The sequence below is a fragment of the Engraulis encrasicolus genome, chromosome 18, assembly GCF_034702125.1.
Source record: "Engraulis encrasicolus isolate BLACKSEA-1 chromosome 18, IST_EnEncr_1.0, whole genome shotgun sequence".
NCBI classification, from domain to species: Eukaryota; Metazoa; Chordata; class Actinopteri; order Clupeiformes; family Engraulidae; genus Engraulis; species Engraulis encrasicolus.
Window position 1 is genome coordinate 32,427,111 of NC_085874.1, and position 20,036 is coordinate 32,447,146.

The 20,036-nt window shown below is 42.5% G+C and overlaps 3 protein-coding genes across 3 annotated transcripts; 1 reads left to right on the forward strand and 2 right to left on the reverse strand.

Annotated features, from left to right (window-relative positions):
* Positions 1 to 7,250, forward strand: LOC134468213 (sterile alpha motif domain-containing protein 9-like). The gene is made up of 2 exons (XM_063222154.1): positions 1 to 4; positions 2,152 to 7,250. Exons 1-2 carry the CDS (start codon positions 1 to 3, stop codon positions 6,801 to 6,803), a joined length of 4,656 nt encoding a protein of 1,551 aa, XP_063078224.1. The 3' UTR covers positions 6,804 to 7,250.
* Positions 7,251 to 9,012: 1,762 nt separating this feature from the next.
* On the reverse strand, positions 9,013 to 16,848 carry zgc:153284 (uncharacterized protein LOC751696 homolog). The gene is made up of 3 exons (XM_063223443.1): positions 16,579 to 16,848; positions 14,399 to 14,566; positions 9,013 to 9,180 (listed from the first exon to the last, which is right to left on the reverse strand). The coding sequence occupies exons 1-3, from the start codon at positions 16,621 to 16,623 to the stop codon at positions 9,118 to 9,120; spliced, it is 276 nt and encodes a 91-aa protein (XP_063079513.1). The 5' UTR covers positions 16,624 to 16,848; the 3' UTR covers positions 9,013 to 9,117.
* A 1,009-nt stretch (positions 16,849 to 17,857) lies between these two features.
* Positions 17,858 to 19,950, reverse strand: ints12 (integrator complex subunit 12). The gene has a single exon (XM_063223441.1). The coding sequence runs from the start codon at positions 19,754 to 19,756 to the stop codon at positions 18,392 to 18,394; it is 1,365 nt and encodes a 454-aa protein (XP_063079511.1). The 5' UTR covers positions 19,757 to 19,950; the 3' UTR covers positions 17,858 to 18,391.
* Between the last annotated feature and the right edge of the window lie 86 nt (positions 19,951 to 20,036).

The following is a 20,036-nucleotide window of genomic DNA, read 5'->3' on the forward strand; positions in this document are numbered from 1 at the left end:
ATGGGTAAGTTAATCTGTCTTGTTCTTACAATATACAACATGTTTATATGGACACATTGCACAGTTGCTTTCTCTCCTGGTTGCTCCTGGTTGTCCCTAGGCCTAGTTAGCCCGGGTACAAGATGTTCGCTGCACGATCTTTGTAGACATTTTGCATGAGTGATGAGTGAGGCAGCCATCAGCTGCGGTCTGCTGGAGCTTTAGCACGTAATAAAGGACCACTAGGCTGATCATTTGTTTTTGCTGAATATCAAAGCCCATTGGGAAACTCCAACTCCCATTGTCACTGTGACACAGCACTCCACAGCACACAAGTGAACACTGCACACAACGAAATTGCATTTATGCCTCACCCGTGAAAGGGGGCAGCCCTCAGTGGCGCCCCATGGGGAGCAGTGCGGTGGGACGGTACCATGCTCAGGGTACCTCAGTCATGGAGGAGGATGGGGGAGAGCACTGGTTGATTACTCCCCCCACGAACCTAGCGGCAACCTCTGGGATGCAAGTCTGACGCCCTAACCGCTCACCCATATCAATAGTTTCACTAAATACTCAGTAAAATGACCCTGCAGCACAACTGGAAATGGTGTGGTAGCAATGGTGCCGTCCTAGAAATCATGTTTAATAAGGTAGAGAGGTTACAGCTGTCTGCATCCAACTTCTTCAGTTAACATACAGAAAGACAGGCATATGAAGACTCTCATTACAACCGGATTCCAAAAAAAGTTTGGACACTTTATTTTGTGAATAAAATCAAAATGCTGCCATTTTCAAAACATTCAATCCATGCATAAGATGGATAAAACCAAGGTCAACATTTCAACCATTAAAGTACTGTTTTGGAGGAAATGTGTGTTCAATTAAATTTTTACCCATGCAACAAATCTCAAAAAAGTTGGAATGGGTACAAAACATGTTGTAATACTTGGATAAATCTAAAAAGTAACACAACGAAGAACATTTTAACTGCCAACATGAATGCACAAATAAAAGATCGTCACAGAGAGGCTGTGTCACTCACAAATATGTTGAGGGACTAATTATTACTGATCTGTTACACAGAAAGATCAAAATTGTTGCTATAAGGCTTATTTCCGTAATGTAGAGTTCTGCAAAATCATCGTATGAGTGATAAGATCATGACATACTCATTGTCAATAAGCAAACATGACACTCCAACATTGACAGCTGTTGAAAATTCAACCACGAACAAAATGCCAGATTAATGCATATGATGCAGACGAGGGATGCAAACGATTCATCGATTCATCGATTTTAATCGGATCAATGCATTAATCGATTAAAAACCATTAATCGCAATTAATCGACAATTCAACCTACAAGAGACCCAGGTGAAATGGGCATGTGAAAAGTGTGTGTGAAGAGGGGTGTGAATAGTGGGAATATTTAAAACACCTTTCGATTAAATAATTGAAATAGAACTAATTTAAATGTGGGATTTTATCTCAATTTTTAATTTAAAAAATTAGATTTAGTAGGTTTTTTTTTCGAGAAACATTGAGATTTCGGTGGAAAAACACAGCTTATCAATTAATCGTAAATCGATCGATAAGGCTATCAACTAATGATTAATGAATTAATCATTAATTTGCATCCCTAATGCAGACATTTAACAGTGCTGCACAAAGAACATTCTATATGGACCCAGAAAACTGTCATCTGATTACAGAATAGAACATCTTTTTTTAAATCGTGGACTCATGCACCCACCAGGTTACACAAATTAATAATTTTAAATGTGCGCATATTTTCCTACAATAATTCTGGCTTTAACAACAGAGGTTTTGTTTTCGCACAATTTTCACAATTTTCGTACAATTTTGTCTATCCTATTACGTAACAGATTGAATGGTTCAAAATGACAGCATTTTGATTTTATTCACATAATACCAAGTGGCCCAACTTTTTGGAATGGGGTTTGTACCACACAATCTGAAGAACTGTGCTATCACACTGGTTATTTTGGTTCCACACTTTTTTCCACATTCATTGAACAGTCTGTAACATGACTATTACACATTTAGAGATGCTCATTTACCATTTACTCCTACTAAGACATTGTACTTACACATTAATGACAAAACAACATGCATGGCGTTTAGTAACCTAACCATTTTCTCTGCATTTTAGAAGAAAAAGACAAATTGAACATTGCCAAGTGGACAGAGAGTGACGTGAGCTCCTGGCTACGGAACATCGGCGTGAAAGAGGTCTACGTCAAAAAGCTCTACGATGAAGAAGTGGACGGCCACGTCCTTTGTGGCATAAATGAAGACTATCTCACAAACAAAACAGGGATGAAATCTGGGCAAGTGTTCTTGATCATCAGTAACAGAGATAAGCTCATGCAATCACAGAAAGGAACAAAATTGGATCAATTAAAGCAGCCATCTCCTGCAGCTGCTACTGAGACTTCAGACAGCCAGAAGGCACAGAGCGCTAAATTGCTACAGCAATGTCCTGCCAGTGCTAAAGAAACTAAGGACCATAAAAAGGATGCAGGAGAGATATTAACTGGCAAAATACCTCCGGATGAAGAAACTGAAGGCCAATCCACAGTACCACCAGTACTTAAAAAGGACTGCAAGCCCAGGCCATTCGGAAAAGAAGGAATTAACTTCACTTATGTAAAGCACAATGTTCTTCAGCCTGAAACCGGTGTTCTGGATCTCATTTCTCCCTGCCACGAGTACAAGTCATTTGAGACTGCCGCCACTTTGGAACGCACGAGGTTGCAGTCAAAGTTTGCTAACGAATTACTCAGATTTGGCACGGGGTGCATGAATATGCGCTCAAATGGCACAATTCATTTTGGAGTTATGGACAGTAGGGGGGACACGGGCTACGTCCACGGAGAAATAATTGGCATACCAGTGACAGAGAAAGACATGTATGTTGATGCTCTAGACTACATCGAGAGATGTTGCTCAGAATCTGAACACGTACGGCGATGCATACGCCCACCACAATTCATTGAGGTCATAGACTTGACAGCAGAGGATAGGAGGTATGTTGTGGAAGTTGATGTAGTGCCTTTAGTAAGCATTGTGAGACACAAGGTCTATGCTGTTCGTCTACCAAAGTTCAATCAGAGCACTAACAAGATCACACTTGAGAAGGACACTACCTATTGCAGGGTGGGAGCCTCAACTAAACCAGTAGATGACTTAGGTGAGTTTTACCGGCAACTCCCAGAGCGAGACGCTCTCAGGGAGACAGCTGAGAGTCGTCCATGTGCTACAATACCAGAGGCCTGCCAAGACTTGGGCAGGAAACTCACAATGCTCATCACAGGTGGGAGGAGATACATCGACAAAGGGCAGTGGTTCATCCTAGTCACAAACAGGTTTGGCAGTGAGGACATGAGCAACATTGACTTTTTAATGAACCTGAACATCCTATGTGTATTTGACTTTGATCCTGATTCCAATGTGTCTGGATTCTGCCAGGAATATCAGAAACGTCATGCTGCAAACTTGCACTTCCTGAAGGATTACATAGTGCCAAGTGGAATGGGAATTGAGGAATTCCAAAATCAAATGCATTTGTTTGAACAAACGAGTTGGATCTTTTGCAACGGTCGCAATGATTTCAGAGGAAAGTATCCAAGTGATGACATGACATGGTTCAAAACGAAGAAGACTCAACTAAAAGAGTGTGTGTCCTTGATCTGCAAACAAATCCTGCCAAAAGGTACATTCACAGTGGTCTTCCTCCTTACCTCTCCAGTGGAGGGACCTCTTCTTCACACGTACAGTGAATTCTTTGCTGATATGGGGGGTCATGAGGACATTTTGTGCATATCTGAATCTGAGGAAAACTTTGAGAAGTGGCAGAGCTTTGCAGGTGGAAGTTTCTGCGACGAAGACACAGTGACACATTCAAGTGTTGTCGGCATGAAAATGAGCCACATCAATGCAACTCTTCAGCGCATCCAGTCTGTGGCCTCTCGGACCACCAAGCATCTGCCCACTTATGTGAGAGGGGAGTGTCTCCTTGAGGCTAGAGAAGAGGAAAGGATGTCTTCCCTCGAGATTCTCTATATGGATCACAGTGATGAAACCACAGAGGATTTCATTGCAGCGGAAAAGGAAAACATTGAGCAGCATTTCTACCTTGGAGGTCAGGTTGACTGGTTGAACTTTTGGCTGGCAGAAAAAAAGCATCTCGGAGAAGTCATTCAAAGGGACGCCTATCATGACGTGTTTGATCTTCTCAGTGACTGCCTGAAGAACAATGCAGATCAGCCACACACTCAAGGTCTCAACATATTTCATCACCCAGGCAGTGGCGGCAGCACTGTTGCTCGTCAAGTCTTGTGGAACTCCCGGAGAAAGCTAAGGTGTGCCGTTGTGAAGCCATCATACTCTCCCATCACAGTGTCTGAACATGCACATCTTCTTCGAAAATATGAGGAGAAAGACATTTCAAAATGTGTGCCAGTCCTTTTGCTTGTTGAAGATCGTGATGACGAGTTCTTGGATGACTTAAAGTTTGAACTAGAGATGGCTTCAAAAAAGCAGAGAGTTCTACATGGAGCACTGTGCTTTATTGTTCTCAGTTGTCAGCGATCCTACAACCCAGAGAAAATGTGCAAGGAGTCACCACTACACAATGTTCAGGTTACACACAAACTGTCTGATGAAGAGAAGCGTCAATTCGCTAGTAAACGAAGGATGCTTGAACAACAGTACAAGCCAGAGTTCATCTTAACATTTGTCCTGATGAGTGAAGGTTTCGACCATCAGAAGATTGCGGAATATGTGGAACATTTTGTGAAAAACCTTCTCATGGGTATTGATCATACAACTGTTGTCACTCGTCTCATCCATTACGTGGCCATGTTGAACACTTATGTGCAGAACTCCTTCCTCTCCCAGTCTCACTGTGAAGCTCTCCTTGCTCTTCCCATGTACCTGGAGGGGTCCCGCACAGTACAGGATGAAGTCAGGGAACAGTTCTGCCGGCGAGTCTTTGAAGATACACTGACTGAGCCAGCCAGATTGGTCTTGATACACTTGAGAGATGAAAGGACACACATCAAATCCATCAGAATGATTCACCCCTTAGTTGCAAAAGAAATCCTTCAGCAGCTCTTGCGTTACCAGAAAAAGGAAAGTGATCTAGCCCTGGAGCTTCTCCGTGATGACGTCTTGTTTCAGCACCGGTTTGGGAGGGAAGACTACAAGAGGTTTCTGCGTGCCCTCTTCATGAAGCGTGACAGGGTCAGCAAAGGAGATGAGGCAGACAGCTTCTTCTCCCCCCTTGTTGAGCATGTAAGAGATACTGAAAGTGCAACTAAGGCCATTGATCTGCTCACAGAGGCCTACAAGCGTTTTGACAAGGACCCTCTTTTCGCTCAACATTTAGCTCGTCTGTACTGCAGTGAGGAGAAATTTGAGGATGCAGAGCGGTGGGCTGAGACAGCTGCCAGAAAATTACCAAGCCACCCGTTTGTGCTTCACACCAAAGGGCAAGTGTATAGGAAGTGGTTCCAAGCTAAAGTAACAGCTATGAAAAAACAGAGGAAAACAGCTGAAAATCTAGTAGATGCCATCACAACAGCAGTCAAAGCCATGGATTGCTTTCAGGATGCTCAGAGAGCCGCTGTTGGGGATGCTGAGTCGATGAGCTATTCAGGATTTTTTGCTGCAGTTGAAGTTGGATGTGGCCTGCTGAAGCTTTTCTTCACATCCTGTGTGTTTTCTGACAAAGAAGAATGTGAGCGATATCTGCTGACTGACTACATTCCAGAGGAAGTGAGAAAACCATGGGACAGTCTTCACATTAAACTTAAAAGTCTGCAAAGCGTCATCCATAAATCTTTGGAGTGGGTGTCAGAGGACCTGACTTTTTTCCAGACAGACACAAGCACAGATGAGGAAGACTTAGAAGATCCACTGAAGGATCCAAAGAAATGGCTGATGAGCAATTCTGTGAGGTACGGGAAATACTTCAGCGGCCCTGACGACCGCACAACATCCAACTTGCCAACCCCTCTCATGGTGCGCATGAAAATTCATCAACTGGGAGGTGGAAACATGACGACCATCTTCTCCCTCATGACTTGGCAAAATCGCAAGGACCAGGTGAAAACACTTGAGAATATAATATCGCTGTACAAACTGCTGAAGGGGAAAATGGACCAAATAGACACAATCAACTACATAATGACTAACATTGCTCTTGGCTGTCTGTCATGCCAGTCGAAGGCTTTGGCATCACTTAGAGAACTCCAAGACTTAAGTCAGAGGTTTGTTAACAACAAACAGAAATGTCAGTCAAAAGCTCTCTTCCTGCGCACACTCCTATTTTGGCCAGAAGATCACGAGAGTGAAGAGGAGAAAGAGGAAAAATACGACCTCATTTTGTCTGCAGTGAGACATCTGTCAAAGTGTTACCATGACAAAATGAAGGACATTTCCTCGAGAAGAAGAAAAATCTCCACACTTTTTTTCCTGGGAAGTGGAAATGGGCTGGACAAGATTGTCCACAAAAGCCGAGTGGGATCCGCCACAGCCTCCCAGCCAGTGTCGGAGAAGAAAATACGTTGGTACCATGGTGAAGGCTGGAAGATGCCAGAGATTGCAAAGCATTTGAAACGTGTTTCAGGATGGACAGAAAATGGAAAAGTCTATCTGGACGGCCCGCAAAGGTCAGAGTTCACCGTCCTGGCCCACAACATTGCCTCTGTGCCTCACAGCAATGAAAATGTCACTTTCTACTTGGGTTTCACAATGAGAGGTCCAATGGCATACAATGTGACTGTGACAAAGAGATAATTTATGAAGTGAAAACCATGTTGCACTGTGCCACTTTTATGGATTGTATGAGAAATGGAAATGACATGACACTTCCCATGCCAGTGTAATGTAAATGAAAAAAAAACATGTATTAATTAACCAAACATAAATGCAAATACTGTATACTGTCAATGCCTTGTACAAAACATTCCAATGTCATATTTTTGTGCCCCCTGGGAAAACCACAAATTGTTGATTTGTATAGTGAAGATTTTTTTTACACACACCATGCAATCTATATGTAATGTTTTCCTGAAAACGTTGAGCTTTTTTCTATTTCACAACTCAGTATAAACAATTTGAAATAATGTACAAAGCAGTTAAACCCAATAATGAATGATTTTGATAATTAATGAAGTCTATCTTTATCATGTGTTTCTGGTAATATCAGTCACATAGCAGTTAAAAATAAATGTATACTTTTTTATACCGCCACACTGTGTATTCTATTTGTTATTCTTTTTTCTATCTTAATGTGGCTCCAGTGATATAAACCAATGTTGAATTGTAGAGCAGAACCTGGTCAAATTACATGCTCATTGTATTTGACGCAAATACAATGATCATAATATAAGGAATTATGCCAAGATTTTATTTTGTTACAGACATGTATCCTTCACCTCAGTGGTTCTTAACCTTTTTTTCTTAACACACCCCCTTCCCTGTGCCGAAGACAAGCCGCGCACCACCTACCCAAACTTCTACACGTGTATTCACACAAACATTTTTTTTAAAGTGACTAATTACAATGATTCTTGCTTGAGCCATTAAACAATACCGTAATGACTTTAAAATGGGGACCGGAATGTGTTTTAATTTGCTCTAAATTTGGTGTAATTATTATGTTTGCAAGCAGAATTTTCGCCACAGCCTCAACACAAACAAAATTCCGCGCACCCCCTGAAATCTCTGGCACACCCCCAGGGGGTGCCCGCACCCCAGGTTAAGAACCACTGATTTACCTGACATGTTTAGGTGTAACTTCTTTCTTCATCAGAGGATCACATGGATGTTGACATCTAATGTGCTTTAAAATCAGATGATGTTGTGGAGGTGTGACCTCCCTGTTAATGCTGGCAGTTTGGTCACCTCTTCTGCTGCCCTCAGGATGGTGCTCCAGGTGTGGGAGAGCATGTATGCTCCCTCATCTCTGTCCAAGATGGTGGTTGGCCTTGGGTGATTTGGGGTGGAAAAAGACACAGAACAGAGACGAACCAGAGCAATAAAGAAAAAAGATACGCAAGAAAACCTCACTAGACCACTGCAGAGGGACAAATCATGGTATGGACTGGGACAATGCAAAAATCACACTGCAAGAGAACAACAGATATCACCGTTGAATTAAGGAGTTAATAGAAGTCAGAAAGCGCAGCTTGGACAGGGATGAGGGAGCACACCTGGACCACCGTCCTGAGGGGACAACTCCAACAGCAGGAGGTGTGACCAAACTGACAATATTGGCAGAGAGGTCACACCTCCACGGCCAGCACCATCTGATTTTAAAGCATGTTAAGCATCAACATCCATGTGAGCCTTGGGTGAAGATGGAAGTTACACCTTCGAAACATGTCAGGATAAAACTTTTACATCCCTGAAACAAAAGATAAACTTTACTGTCCCATTTTTGGAAATAAGCTCATATTACACCTCCCCTTTAGTTAAATAATTCAGTTTTACCCCTGTACTTCCTGCTGTTCTCTGAGTACGGCATTACAAATTTTTACCTCCAAGCTAGCAGTTAACATTGAGTCCTATGAGACCAGTTAGCTGCCAGCTGGTCTCATAGGACTCAATGTTAACTGCTAGCATGGAGGTAAAATTTGCAATGCCATACTACCAGAGATTCTTGAAGTATAGAGATATGCCATTGTAATAGGTTGCTATGGGCACCTAACATGACCAGGTTCCAGTCTGCCTAAAGGGGGTGTCATAATGCTCCTAGCATTGAATAGAACAGTCCTTAGGTCTGCCTAGGTCTGCCTAATAGAACCAGGAAACAATGGGCCAATGGAACCTCTCTCTCTCTACTCTCTCTGATACTACGGTTGACAGTACAGGGGAAAGGTAAAACTCAATTATTTAACTCAAGGGGATATGTAATATGAGCTTATTTCCAAAAAATGGGACAGTATCACTTTAAGATTTAACTCAAATTTCCATTCACTTGTTTCAGCAGACAGACGTTACACTGTGACACAGACCAATCAATACACAACAATTGACAGCGTAAACAATAGTTTATTTATGAAAAAGCTCAAATCTACATTGCACATGAGGGTGATGGTGACTTCACTCATAGCTTGAAGAAGGCCTCGGCTTTGCCGTCCTCAACTGCCTCAAAGAACATGTCGTAATCCTGTAAGGACAAACAAGACTGTTACAATAGAACACAATAGTATGAGACAGTATAGTTTCCAAATATTCAAATACTTTTTAACCCATTTGTGCCAAGCCTCTGTTATAACCTCCCTGTCACCAAAATTGTAATGACCAAGTCTTAATTTGCTACGTAAACCTCTCAGTAATGTCATAGCAATGTTGGTATGATGTAGTTGAGTCTTATACGCAAGGAGTGAACGGGCCCACCGGCGGCCCGCCTGTGCGAAGAGGCAACACTCATATGTAGTACCAATGCAGTTAAAAACATTTAATGATATGTCTATTTTTTATGTATTTCTGAACTGGTTACTACTTTTGCTAGTATTGTGGAGGATTACTTTTCTCAACAAGTGTCACATTTGAATGTCTGCAGCAGTACAGTAACCCCAAACAGTATTGCTGAACAAGCGAATGTTGTACTGTACTGTCCCTAATAGCCTTTAGCTGAGGGCAGTCAAAGAAGAAAAAAAACTGTCCTGAAATTTCATCACCTAATCTGATGTTAGAGTGCATGTGTGTCTTAAGAAAGCATTCATCTTGCCTTTGAGTTAATCACATCTCGTATTTATTTATTGTTGTGAAATTCCATATTCACCTCACTGGCACGTGTTACTAGTGTGTGTGTGTGTGTGTGTGTGTGTTTGTGTGTGTGTGTGTGTGTGTTTGTGTGTGTGTGTGTGTGTGTGTGTGTGTGTGTTTGTGTGTGTGTGTGTGTGCGCGCGCAGGGAAGCCAACAGGGGGGGCAAAGGGGTCAGTTGTCCTAGGCCCAGGGATAAAGGGGCCTAGAATTGGGGCTTCATTACATTGTATTTATTAGGTAAGGGGCCCTTTCAGGTGACTTTGTCCCGGGCCCGGCCAAAGCTGTCAGCGGCCCTGTGCGTGTGTGTGTGTGTTTGCACACGTGCCTAGAGCCTAGGGCCTACACCCACGTACAAGTGAAGTATGGTGACGGTGTGTCTCTTAAACGTTGTTTGCAGTTTGGGATGTGCTTCATAAATAATGGACTGATTATACACTTGGCACACAGGAAACCCAAACAAGAAGCTCATGCCTAAACAGCGACTACACACGGCCAGATGCTATGGCAATATGGTTGCATGCCATCTTGTTATTCACATTCACTGCACTCAAATGTTATGCTCAAATGGATGGATTCATCACTCATGTTCAAACACTGCAGTCACTTTATATGGTGGGCTATACCTGTCAAGGCATTCACTGGATGTAACTCTAGGTAAACAGTAAAACATGATGCTCCACACTACATTAGGCAACATTGTGTAGTAGTGTAGTTTCATGTCAGCATAGTGTAGCTCTTGATTACCGCCCTCTGCAGAGCTAGCTCCGACCTCTGACCCTGTGATTGCCAAGCAACCCTATTTGGAGTTTACAATACACTAGATTTGGGGGCGCATGTCTGACAACAGTGCAAAGTTGTACAAACCCCAACTCCGATGAAGTTGGGACGTTTGGTAAACAGTGAATAAAATCAAAATGCTATCATTTTCAAAACATTCAATCTATTCATTAGATGGAGAATAGTGAAAAGACGACATATTAAGTGTTAAAACCGAGAAAAAATATTGTTTTGGGGGACATATGTACTCATTTCTAATTTGATAAATCCAACACGTCTCAAAAGAGTTGGGACGGGGATCAGCGAAATTTAGTAAACATCCAAATAAGATAAAACAACAAAGAAGAACATTTCAAAATGAATTGTACTGACGGACAATATAGGTGTCCAGGTATAAGATCATCACAGAGAGGCTGAGTCACTCAGAATTAAAGATGCAAAGGGAATAATTACCATAGTTATTACATACATTTTTGAATTCCCTTTGATTTACCACGATTGAGTGTATAAGACATATTTTTGTTAATAAAATGATTGAGTAGGTTCATGACATCATGAAATATATATTGGCTGTAGTCTCACTCTAGCACTCCAGGAATTAGAGCTATTGAAAATTGACCATATTAAGAATGCTTAATGCATGAAAATGATACAGGGGTGTAACATTCTCCTAAGCACCTGAGCTCACTTGAAATAAACCCAGAAGACATGGGAAACTGTCCTTTGCTTACAGAAGTCAGCAGAAGTTGTAGAAGTCCATTCCTTTTGACAATAATAGAGCATTGCACATCCTGTGCTACAGTAAAAATGGACCATCCAACTTGTGTTAGTGCTAGCTTCAAAAGTCAGTCTCCATGATGGCATGCGGGTGCAGTAGTGCATTGGTTAAGATGTTCTCACTCATCTGTAGAGTTAAATACAGTGCTGAATGGTATAAATGGGTTTTAAACAGCATGAAAAGCAACTCACGCATTATATTTTGAAGGGAGATCTTTGATTACTGCCACATAGTAAGGTCAAATTGCATTCTCTACTATGTTTTAACAGTTTGGCTCCATCATAAGGACCAGCAGGTGATAAAATGGTGGGTTTTTGGTCAAGACCTGTCACACTGTAAGCACTACAGAAAGGAAAACATTGCAAAACATGACAAGGAATACACCCACCATTTAAGCTGGTGAAATCATGTTCAAGATAGGAATTAACACTGTTTTTTTTTAATATAAAATCATCTCATCGGTTAATGTATTTAACTGTTAAGTGTTGTCTTTTGTTTTGTTTTTAGTCTTCCTCGACATTTGCTGCCATTTATTGTCCCCGTCCCAACTCTTTTGAGATGTGTTGGATTTATCAAATTAGAAATGAGTACATATGTCCCCCAAAACAATATTTTTTCTCAGTTTTAACACTTAATATGTTGTCTTTTCACTATTCTCCATCTAATGAATAGATTGAATGTTTTGAAAATGATAGCATTTTGATTTTATTCACTGTTTACCAAACGTCCCAACTTCATCGGAGTTGGGGTTTGTATGTTTTTGTATTTTCTGTGTTTTTTTATGTTTTTTATATGGTATGTTGTATGCTGGGTATGTGAGTAGGCCTGCTGTACTATATGTAATGCAGGGGGTGAAGCCCAAGACAAATTTCCCGCTGGGGACAATAAGATACACTCTATCACTCTATTCTACCACAGAGAGGTTCTTTGGAGGGTGATGTACATCAGTGCAGAGGCTTGGGGTCATAATGGTGTGAATTGGGAGGGAGTCACATTCCTCTTCAGGGTGGTGAAAGAAGCGGGTTTTGTCACAAGTAGTGTTGTCACCGGTCCCGGTTTTATCTGACTGTCCTGGTTTTTAATGGTCTGTCCCAGGTAAAACAAATAAATGAAGGGAGACCATTGCTTACAAGTTAAATGGTTGGTCATGGTTGAAATGCCCAGGTCAACCCCGTCACAAGGATCAGAGGTGCCACTACTGTAGAAGCCAAAATTTGTAGCTTCCACTCCATGTCACCATGTCATAGTCCTGCGTGAGAGCCCTGTGAATCTCTAGGTCCACTAACCAGACATCCTCCCCCTAAATGTACATGCACCAAACATAGCAAAATGGTCAATAGGCCTAAACAGCCTTGCTAGAATCAGTGCCTAGACAGGCAGCCTCTAAAGCGGCCAAACAAACAATGACATTTTAATGTTTGATAATGTTGAGCACATTACCATAACTGAAATTTACAGTAACTTCTCTCTTGACGCTCTTGACATTTGACAACTTCCCAAGATGTTTTCCCCTGCTTATCACACTCTCTCCTTTTCAGATGTCCTTGCCTCCTTTGCCACGTGTATTGCCAGTAATGGGCAACTTGCATTCCTTAGTTTACAACCCAGTGCCACATATTCCAAATGGCCTTGTTTCTAAATGGCCTTGTTTTACCTGTTGATTTCAACCAGGTGATCATTCAACCAGGTAGTAGCTGATTCAATTGGACAGATACGAGCAGGTCATTTGGAATATATACAGCTCCAGGCCTTTTTATTAGAATACCATGAAAAAGTTGATTTATTTCCATAATTCCATCAATAATGTTAAACTGTCATGGATTGTAGATTCATGGCCCAGTTTTTTAACTATTCCAATCATTAAATTGTTTATTTTTACACATTTTGGTCTTCCAGCTCAAAAAAAACATGAATTGGGGAATTCACATCATTAGAATAATGCAATAAAATCACAATTTTCTTCATCAAAATTTGTTTCACATCAGTGCACATCAAATCAGTTGAACTTTGGTACTTTCTACACAACATGCAATGTTCAATACTTGGTTAGGACTCTCTCTGTCTTAATATTATTAATAATAACGGCCATGATGCGTTTAACATTGAAGTCAATGGCAGAAACAGTGCATGGGAGTAATGGAAGGCCAGATATCCTTGATGCTTTGCCATCAGCTGTTTTTGTATAGCTGACCTGGTGTCCCACACTTCACTCTTCAATATACCCTGTAGATTTCCATGCCACGTTTTGGCGCTAACTCACCAGTTTAATTCTAAATAACCAGAAATGAAACCCCATTGAAAATGAATGGGGTTTTATTTCTGTTGAGTTAGAATTAAACTGGTGAGTTAACACCAAAACGTGGCATGGAAATCTACAGGGTATATTGAAGAGTGAAGTGTGGGGCACCAGGTCAACAAACAAGAACAGCTGACAGCAAAACATCAAGGATATCTGGGCTTCCATAACTCCCATGCACTGTTTTTGCCATTGACTTCAATGTTAAACGCATCATGGCCATTATGAAGACAGAGAATGTCCTAACCAAGTATTGACCATTGCATGTTATGTAGAAAGTACCAAATTTCAACTGATTTAATGTGACCCGAATTTTGATGAAGAAAAATGTGATTTTATAACATTATTCTAATAATACGAATTCCCCAATTCATGTTTTTTTTGAGCTGGAAGGCCAACGTATATAAAAAGAAAAAAAAAAATGATTGGAATAGTTAAAAACTGGGCCATCAATCTACAATCCATGACAGTTTAACAGTATTGATGGAATTATGGAAATAAATAAACTTTTTCATGGTATTCTAATAAAAAGGCCTGGAGCTGTAGCACTGGATTGTAACTAATGAACCCACATTGCTCATCACTGTTTGCTGTGTATGTACAGCAGGTCCTGTGACAGCTTTGACTGGGCCCGGGACAATGTTATCTAAAAAGGGCCCCCTCACCCCCATTCTCCTTGGGCCCGGGACAACTGATCCCTTTGTCCTCTCCGGCTTCCCTGATGTACAGTAAACAGTGCCCTTAACAGTGCCAGTAACACTCACCCCGCAGTAGGTGTCTCCACTGAAGATCTGTGGGGGCATGGCGGTGGGGTTGCCCACCTTCTTCCTCATCTCGTCCTTGATGCTGGTGTCCTGCGTGATGTCCAGCGTCTTGTACTGGATCTTCTTGGCATCCAGGAACTGGAAGATCTCCGACTGATGCTGCTTCAGCTGCGGATGGAGGAGCAGTGAGAATGGTAAGGAATTGAATTGAGGGCGTGCTGTGGCACACTGCGCTAAGTCCCCCACATCTGGGCTTGCATGCCCATGGAGACACAGGTTAAAGTTCGGCCTGAGTCATATCCCAATCCTACCCCGTCTGTCTCTCTCTCTCTCTCACTGATTTCTTATATCCGTCTTTGACTATCCTGTCTAAATAAAGGATGAAATGCCCAAAATCATTTTTTAAAGAAATTAAATTGAATTGAAAAAAAAATATTATTTAAAAAAGGTAACCGCCTAAGTAGCACATAACTGGCGTCTGACTTGGTTTAATACGGTCAGAGGACTTCACGATGTAAATCTCCCCCGCATGTCAAGCATCCGTTGGTGGAGAACGGAAAGAGAACGTCCATGTCTCCAAGTGCTGCATTCAGTCACCATGTTATAACAACAAATCTACTTTAATTAAAGCTGTCAGACAGGTGTTCATTGGTCTGTTAATCCTGCATTCCACAATAGCCCAGAAGAGATCACCACCACATGCACCTTCTGTACAGACAGCCCATGGGCACACCCAGGGTGGAGTAACAATGGGGAGATTCCAAGGGCTTCGCTAACATGAGGGCCCTTATAGATCATCATTATGACCTGTTTTATTTTTAAAGGGAAACTAAATATTTTGAAATATATGTTTTTTTTTTAAATGAATATAGTATATATAATTTCGAGTATTGCTTTAGTTTTCTGTATATAGAAGAACAAGGAATTCTCATGCATTTTACATTATGACATGTACATTACACTTAAGTCGTACACTGATGTTTTTATTTATCTTTATAAGGCTATTCCCGCATATTAGTCGAGTCATATCTGATTGGGAAGGACGAGGGTCCATATTACACTGTAGTGTATGTATGTATTGATGTACAGTATTGGGGGGAGGGTTGTTCAGGTGATTCTAGGTGATTTTATTCTGAGGGCCACTCCCATGGGCCCGGCTCCTCCAGACACGTATACTGCTGTGGAGGAGTCAGCATGGGGTAGCCCAGGGGGGCTGATATTTATCACCATCAACAAGGACAGATACACTCCAGTTTCAGTCAATCATTCAAGAACAACACACATCATATAGCAACCGAATATGTCACATGGCTGATTTTGCAAGTCTGTCCCTGAACATTGCCTGATTTAGTTGAATTGGTTTCATGCCCCATCTTGTGGGGTTTACTGTGGGCTTGCACAAACTACAGACAACATTACGAGAGCCTGCTGTGATCATTGCACAGGGCTTGGGCATGCCGAGACTCTTCAAAACTTAAATGATGAAACCTAGGCGCATAACCCATGATATTTCCAAACTACTGTATGTTGGCTCCTTTAGACATTTTCTGTACAGCCTTAAGTCATATTCGAAAGATCTGAACACCTCACCGCAGTAAATACGGATGCAGGCCAGGTCAAGCCAAAAACAGTCAATACTATACAGAACAAGCTCATATACAGAACAAACTCTTTAACAGTTGATGGTTCCACCAGATAGTTTTAAGCCTATAATTAAACTGGTTCATTACATAAACCCCTGCTTTCATCCAGACTCTGTACGTAACTGTGGATTCATTCCTACACAGACAACTCATAAAAAAAACATTGCAATCATATATGAGTAGTGGCAATCAGACATGAATTTCTGAGATTTTTTGTGTTTTTTAGATGACTGGTTGAAGTACAAATGTGCACGCAACACAGTGTAACCAGCCTACCCAACCGACTATGCAAAAATGACCCCAGAAAGACGTTTAAACATACCTACAGACAAGACAGAAAAAAATACTGTTACAATTAGATCAACAACTTGAGAAGTGTGGCTCACTGATTTGAGGACCTCATATGACCTCTCTGTGATCAGACTTCTGACAGATGACGTCTGTGAGTGGCCATCCACATGGCGTCGGCTCGAACAAGCAGAAACGTAGTAAACAAACAAGCAAACAAATACACAACCCATCAGATGGCTCACTGACCTCCCTGGATCCACTGACGCTGCTGAAGTAGATGATGAGAGCCATGCTGGCGTGCAGAGAAGGGTTTGAGGACAGCAAACGAAGAGCTTTCAGAACTTGAAGTAGACTGAAGTAGACTGGGCTGGGTGGAGCAGGATGGTGTGCTGATGTGCTGTGTAAGTTTTGGGTGTGTATGTCTGTGTGTTTTGTGAGAGTATGTGTGAGTGGGAGCGACCAGGTGAGCAGGTTTTGACATGACTAACATGGGAGGCCACACCCCCGGCCCCCACATGACTTTGCAAGAGCCTACACTTCACAGTGAGCTGCAGAGCTCGCGCTCTCAGAGTGCATTCCAATATGCACACTCCCGTCCTCCACTTGTGCTTGTGGCCTTGCCCCGCCTCCGTGGAGAAAACAATTAAGTTTCCCAGCTGTCAACAACTTTGGAGCGACTGTTTTTCATTCATCATCCCAATTGCAAATGAGAAAATTACATTAGAATTGTGCTTTTGCAAAATATTGAATTAATTTTGTGTCGTCAGTGACATCATCATGATGTAACAAGCAGGCAAGTGCGCAAGGGAGGACAGAAGTCTGCATATTGGAAACCCTTTCTCTCTACAAGTCAAACCACAACCTCCAGCCCTTTCCTGTGGTTTGTGACCTGTTACCTCTGTCGCTCCGCCTACGTAGAGAAAACAACAAAGTTTCCGAATGACAGACCAACTCAGAGCAACTTTTGAGGTGCTTTCCCCAATTCAACATCACGACTGTAAATGAGAAAATGACCTTTAAATTGAGCTTCTGCAATACATTGTATAACAATTTTGATCATCAATGGCATCAGGCCTTGTTGTGTCATGAGGTCGTAGGCCACAGAAAAGGATGGGAGGAAGTGGCTTGACTTGCAACCCCCCACTCTCTCACACACAGGCATGTCTGAGCTTGGCCAGGGAGAAATGCAGTGTAGGCCTACAGCGTGTGCAAGAACTTGTAGGATTCATTAAATCAGTCAGGTCACAGCCTTAACTGTCTGGAGAAATTGTGCTTACTGGTGTAATTATAGTGCATTTTACATACTCTAGTCAAATATGAAAGTAAACCCCTGTCACTCATGAAAGGATTTGACAAGCCTGCAGCCCTCGCTTTGGGCAGCGCAGCAGTTTCCCTTACAAAAGTAACTCTATTTTAGCGACTGAAGCACTTCCTCATTGTTGGAGGAAATATTTTTTTGTCCCTTGTTTGATGAAAACCTTAACCAATAGACCTTTAGAGTTTTGTTGCAAAGCGCCATTTTTTGACTTTTGCATTTTATTATTGGATTCCTGCCATTCAAATAAGTTGAGAAAACTTTTTCAATGCAATGCAATGCCCAATACGAAAATGTAATTTTCCCCAAATATTCCAAAATGGATATAGCATTTTGCAACAAAGCTCTTCATATAATGATGACATTACAAGTTCTTCAGATTCATTAATCCTATATATTCCATATTTTGCCAAGACTACTTCAATTCAAGGATTCTCAGTCCCAGTGACTGACAATTTAAATGGGCAAAAAATCAGCTCCTACTTTTCCAAGTCAGCAGATTGAATGAATGAATAACAATTTTGAAACATGAAAACACTTTATTTTTATATTTAGTTAAAAACATATACCATTAAAAGATGTTGACAGAATGGGAGTAAAACCTAATGTCAAAAAGTCCATCTTATACACTAATAGCCCTAAGAGAGCTGGTCAACATCTCGATGGACATAGATATAACATATGAAGTCTATCGTCCATCTAGAAACTATTTGCAGTCCTATTTGTCATTCATCCTCTCCAACCCTACTTCTTCAACTTTTTCTGTGCTGCTTTTTTCTTCACCATCTGCAGCCTCTTCATAGCCTGGAGCTGAGACTCCTGGGAGGTGGGCGTCTCCTGTGATTTGCCGGCGTTGTTGCCTCCTCCATTGCCCCCTCCGACACCACTGGTGGAGGAGGCTGAGGAGGCCCCAGGTGAGGAGGCGGTAGCAGAGGGCCCGGCAACAGTCACCTTGCCCTGGCCGTCTCCGCTGGAGGACCGGCTCAGCACAGCCTGCTTACCCAGCGTCAGAGGTGGGGGTGACTTCAACGGCGCTGATCCGTTGTTGCCTCCTCCCGGGCTGCTGGAGCTTTTGGTACCCGCCAGGCCTGATTTGGCACTGGCCATCCCAGACAGGCCTGTTGGCTTGGAGGTGGAGGAGGGAGGGGTGGATTTACCACTCGGACCCGGGGCGGAGGAGCCGAGCTTTGTAGTAGAGGGCCCAGCAGCGGAGGTCTTGGTAAACGCTGCCCACCCAGTTAGGCCACTTGATTGCAAGGATCCGCTGGCTGAATTGTTGGATGCCGTTGTTGCCGATGCCTTCACCTCTGTTCTCTTGAATGCCTGGAAGTTGGTGGTTTCCAGTTTAGGCTTCATCTCAGGCTTTTTCACCAGGGAGTCCTTTACGACAGGCGCTGCAGATGATGTTGAAGTTGGAGAGGGCTTCTGCGGAGGCTTCTGGCTTTTCTGCGCCATGGACTTCATTTGCCTGGTACACCGTGCACAGTACCACACCAGCCGTGGGTCATTCACATCCTTGTCAGTGACTTGGGGTTTGTGACACTCCTGGTGATACAAGTTGTGGCATTCTTGACACTCCACCAGCTGATTCCCTGAAGTCACTGTCATTTGTCTGCAAACCACACAGGCAAGCCCCATCTCCATGGCAAATATATCAGCACTGGTTTCATCGGGGCCTGAAAGGTCGGGCAGGCTCAGTTCTTTGCTGGCTGGAACAGTGATGGGAGATGAGCGACTCTCCACAGCCTTCTCTGTTCTTGCCTTCTTTGGCGGGTCCGGTACATCAAGGAAATCTGTAACTCTGACCTTTTCGGCGGGCCTCTTTTCACGTTCCCTTTTGAGCTTCTCGGAACTGCTGGACTTGCTGCTGCTACTGCTGGATGATGAACTGGATGAGGACTTCGAGTCGTGTTTGGTTAATGTTGCTTTGGGCCCTGGGACCTTCACCTCAACATCCTTCGAGGTTCGATAGGTGGAGTCGCTTCCTCTGGCCATTGATTCATCAAGCAAAGCCTTTAACTTCTCAGCCGAGTCCTTACTTTTTGAATGCAAATATCCCAGCCCTTTCAGGAAGACAGGATCTAGTTCAAGACTAACTGTTCCCGCCATGACTTTACCAAATTCTCCTCTAAACGTTATACGAAATGTGCATATGAGCTACGTCCGAGAGAAACGTCAAATCGACTTAAAAGCATACTCTTCGAAACATTTTAAAAGACGGGCGTTTTCATAAGGGTACTATACGGTCTGAATGTGGTTGTAGATATGAACCTAACCCGAGACCAGGCGCCGTTTAAAGACGTACGACCTTTTTAACTCCAGGCATGAGCTTGACTCCTATTGTTGACTTATTTTCCCGTCAGGCAAACAGCGGGGCAGCTCGCTCAAT

What these genes read in the sequence shown, in the direction of transcription:
- zgc:153284 (XM_063223443.1), bottom strand. Translation starts at nt 16,623, where the DNA reads ATGGCTCTCATCATCTACTTCAGCAGCGTCAGTGGATCCAGGGAG. An exon ending in GCGTCAGTGGATCCAGGGAG is followed by an intron (nt 14,567 to 16,578) that starts GTCAGTGAGCCA and finishes CTCCATCCGCAG; the next exon opens with CTGAAGCAGCATCAGTCGGA. An exon ending in GTGGAGACACCTACTGCGGG is followed by an intron (nt 9,181 to 14,398) that starts GTGAGTGTTACT and finishes TTGTCCTTACAG; the next exon opens with GATTACGACATGTTCTTTGA.
- ints12 (XM_063223441.1), bottom strand. Translation starts at nt 19,756, where the DNA reads ATGGCGGGAACAGTTAGTCTTGAACTAGATCCTGTCTTCCTGAAAGGG.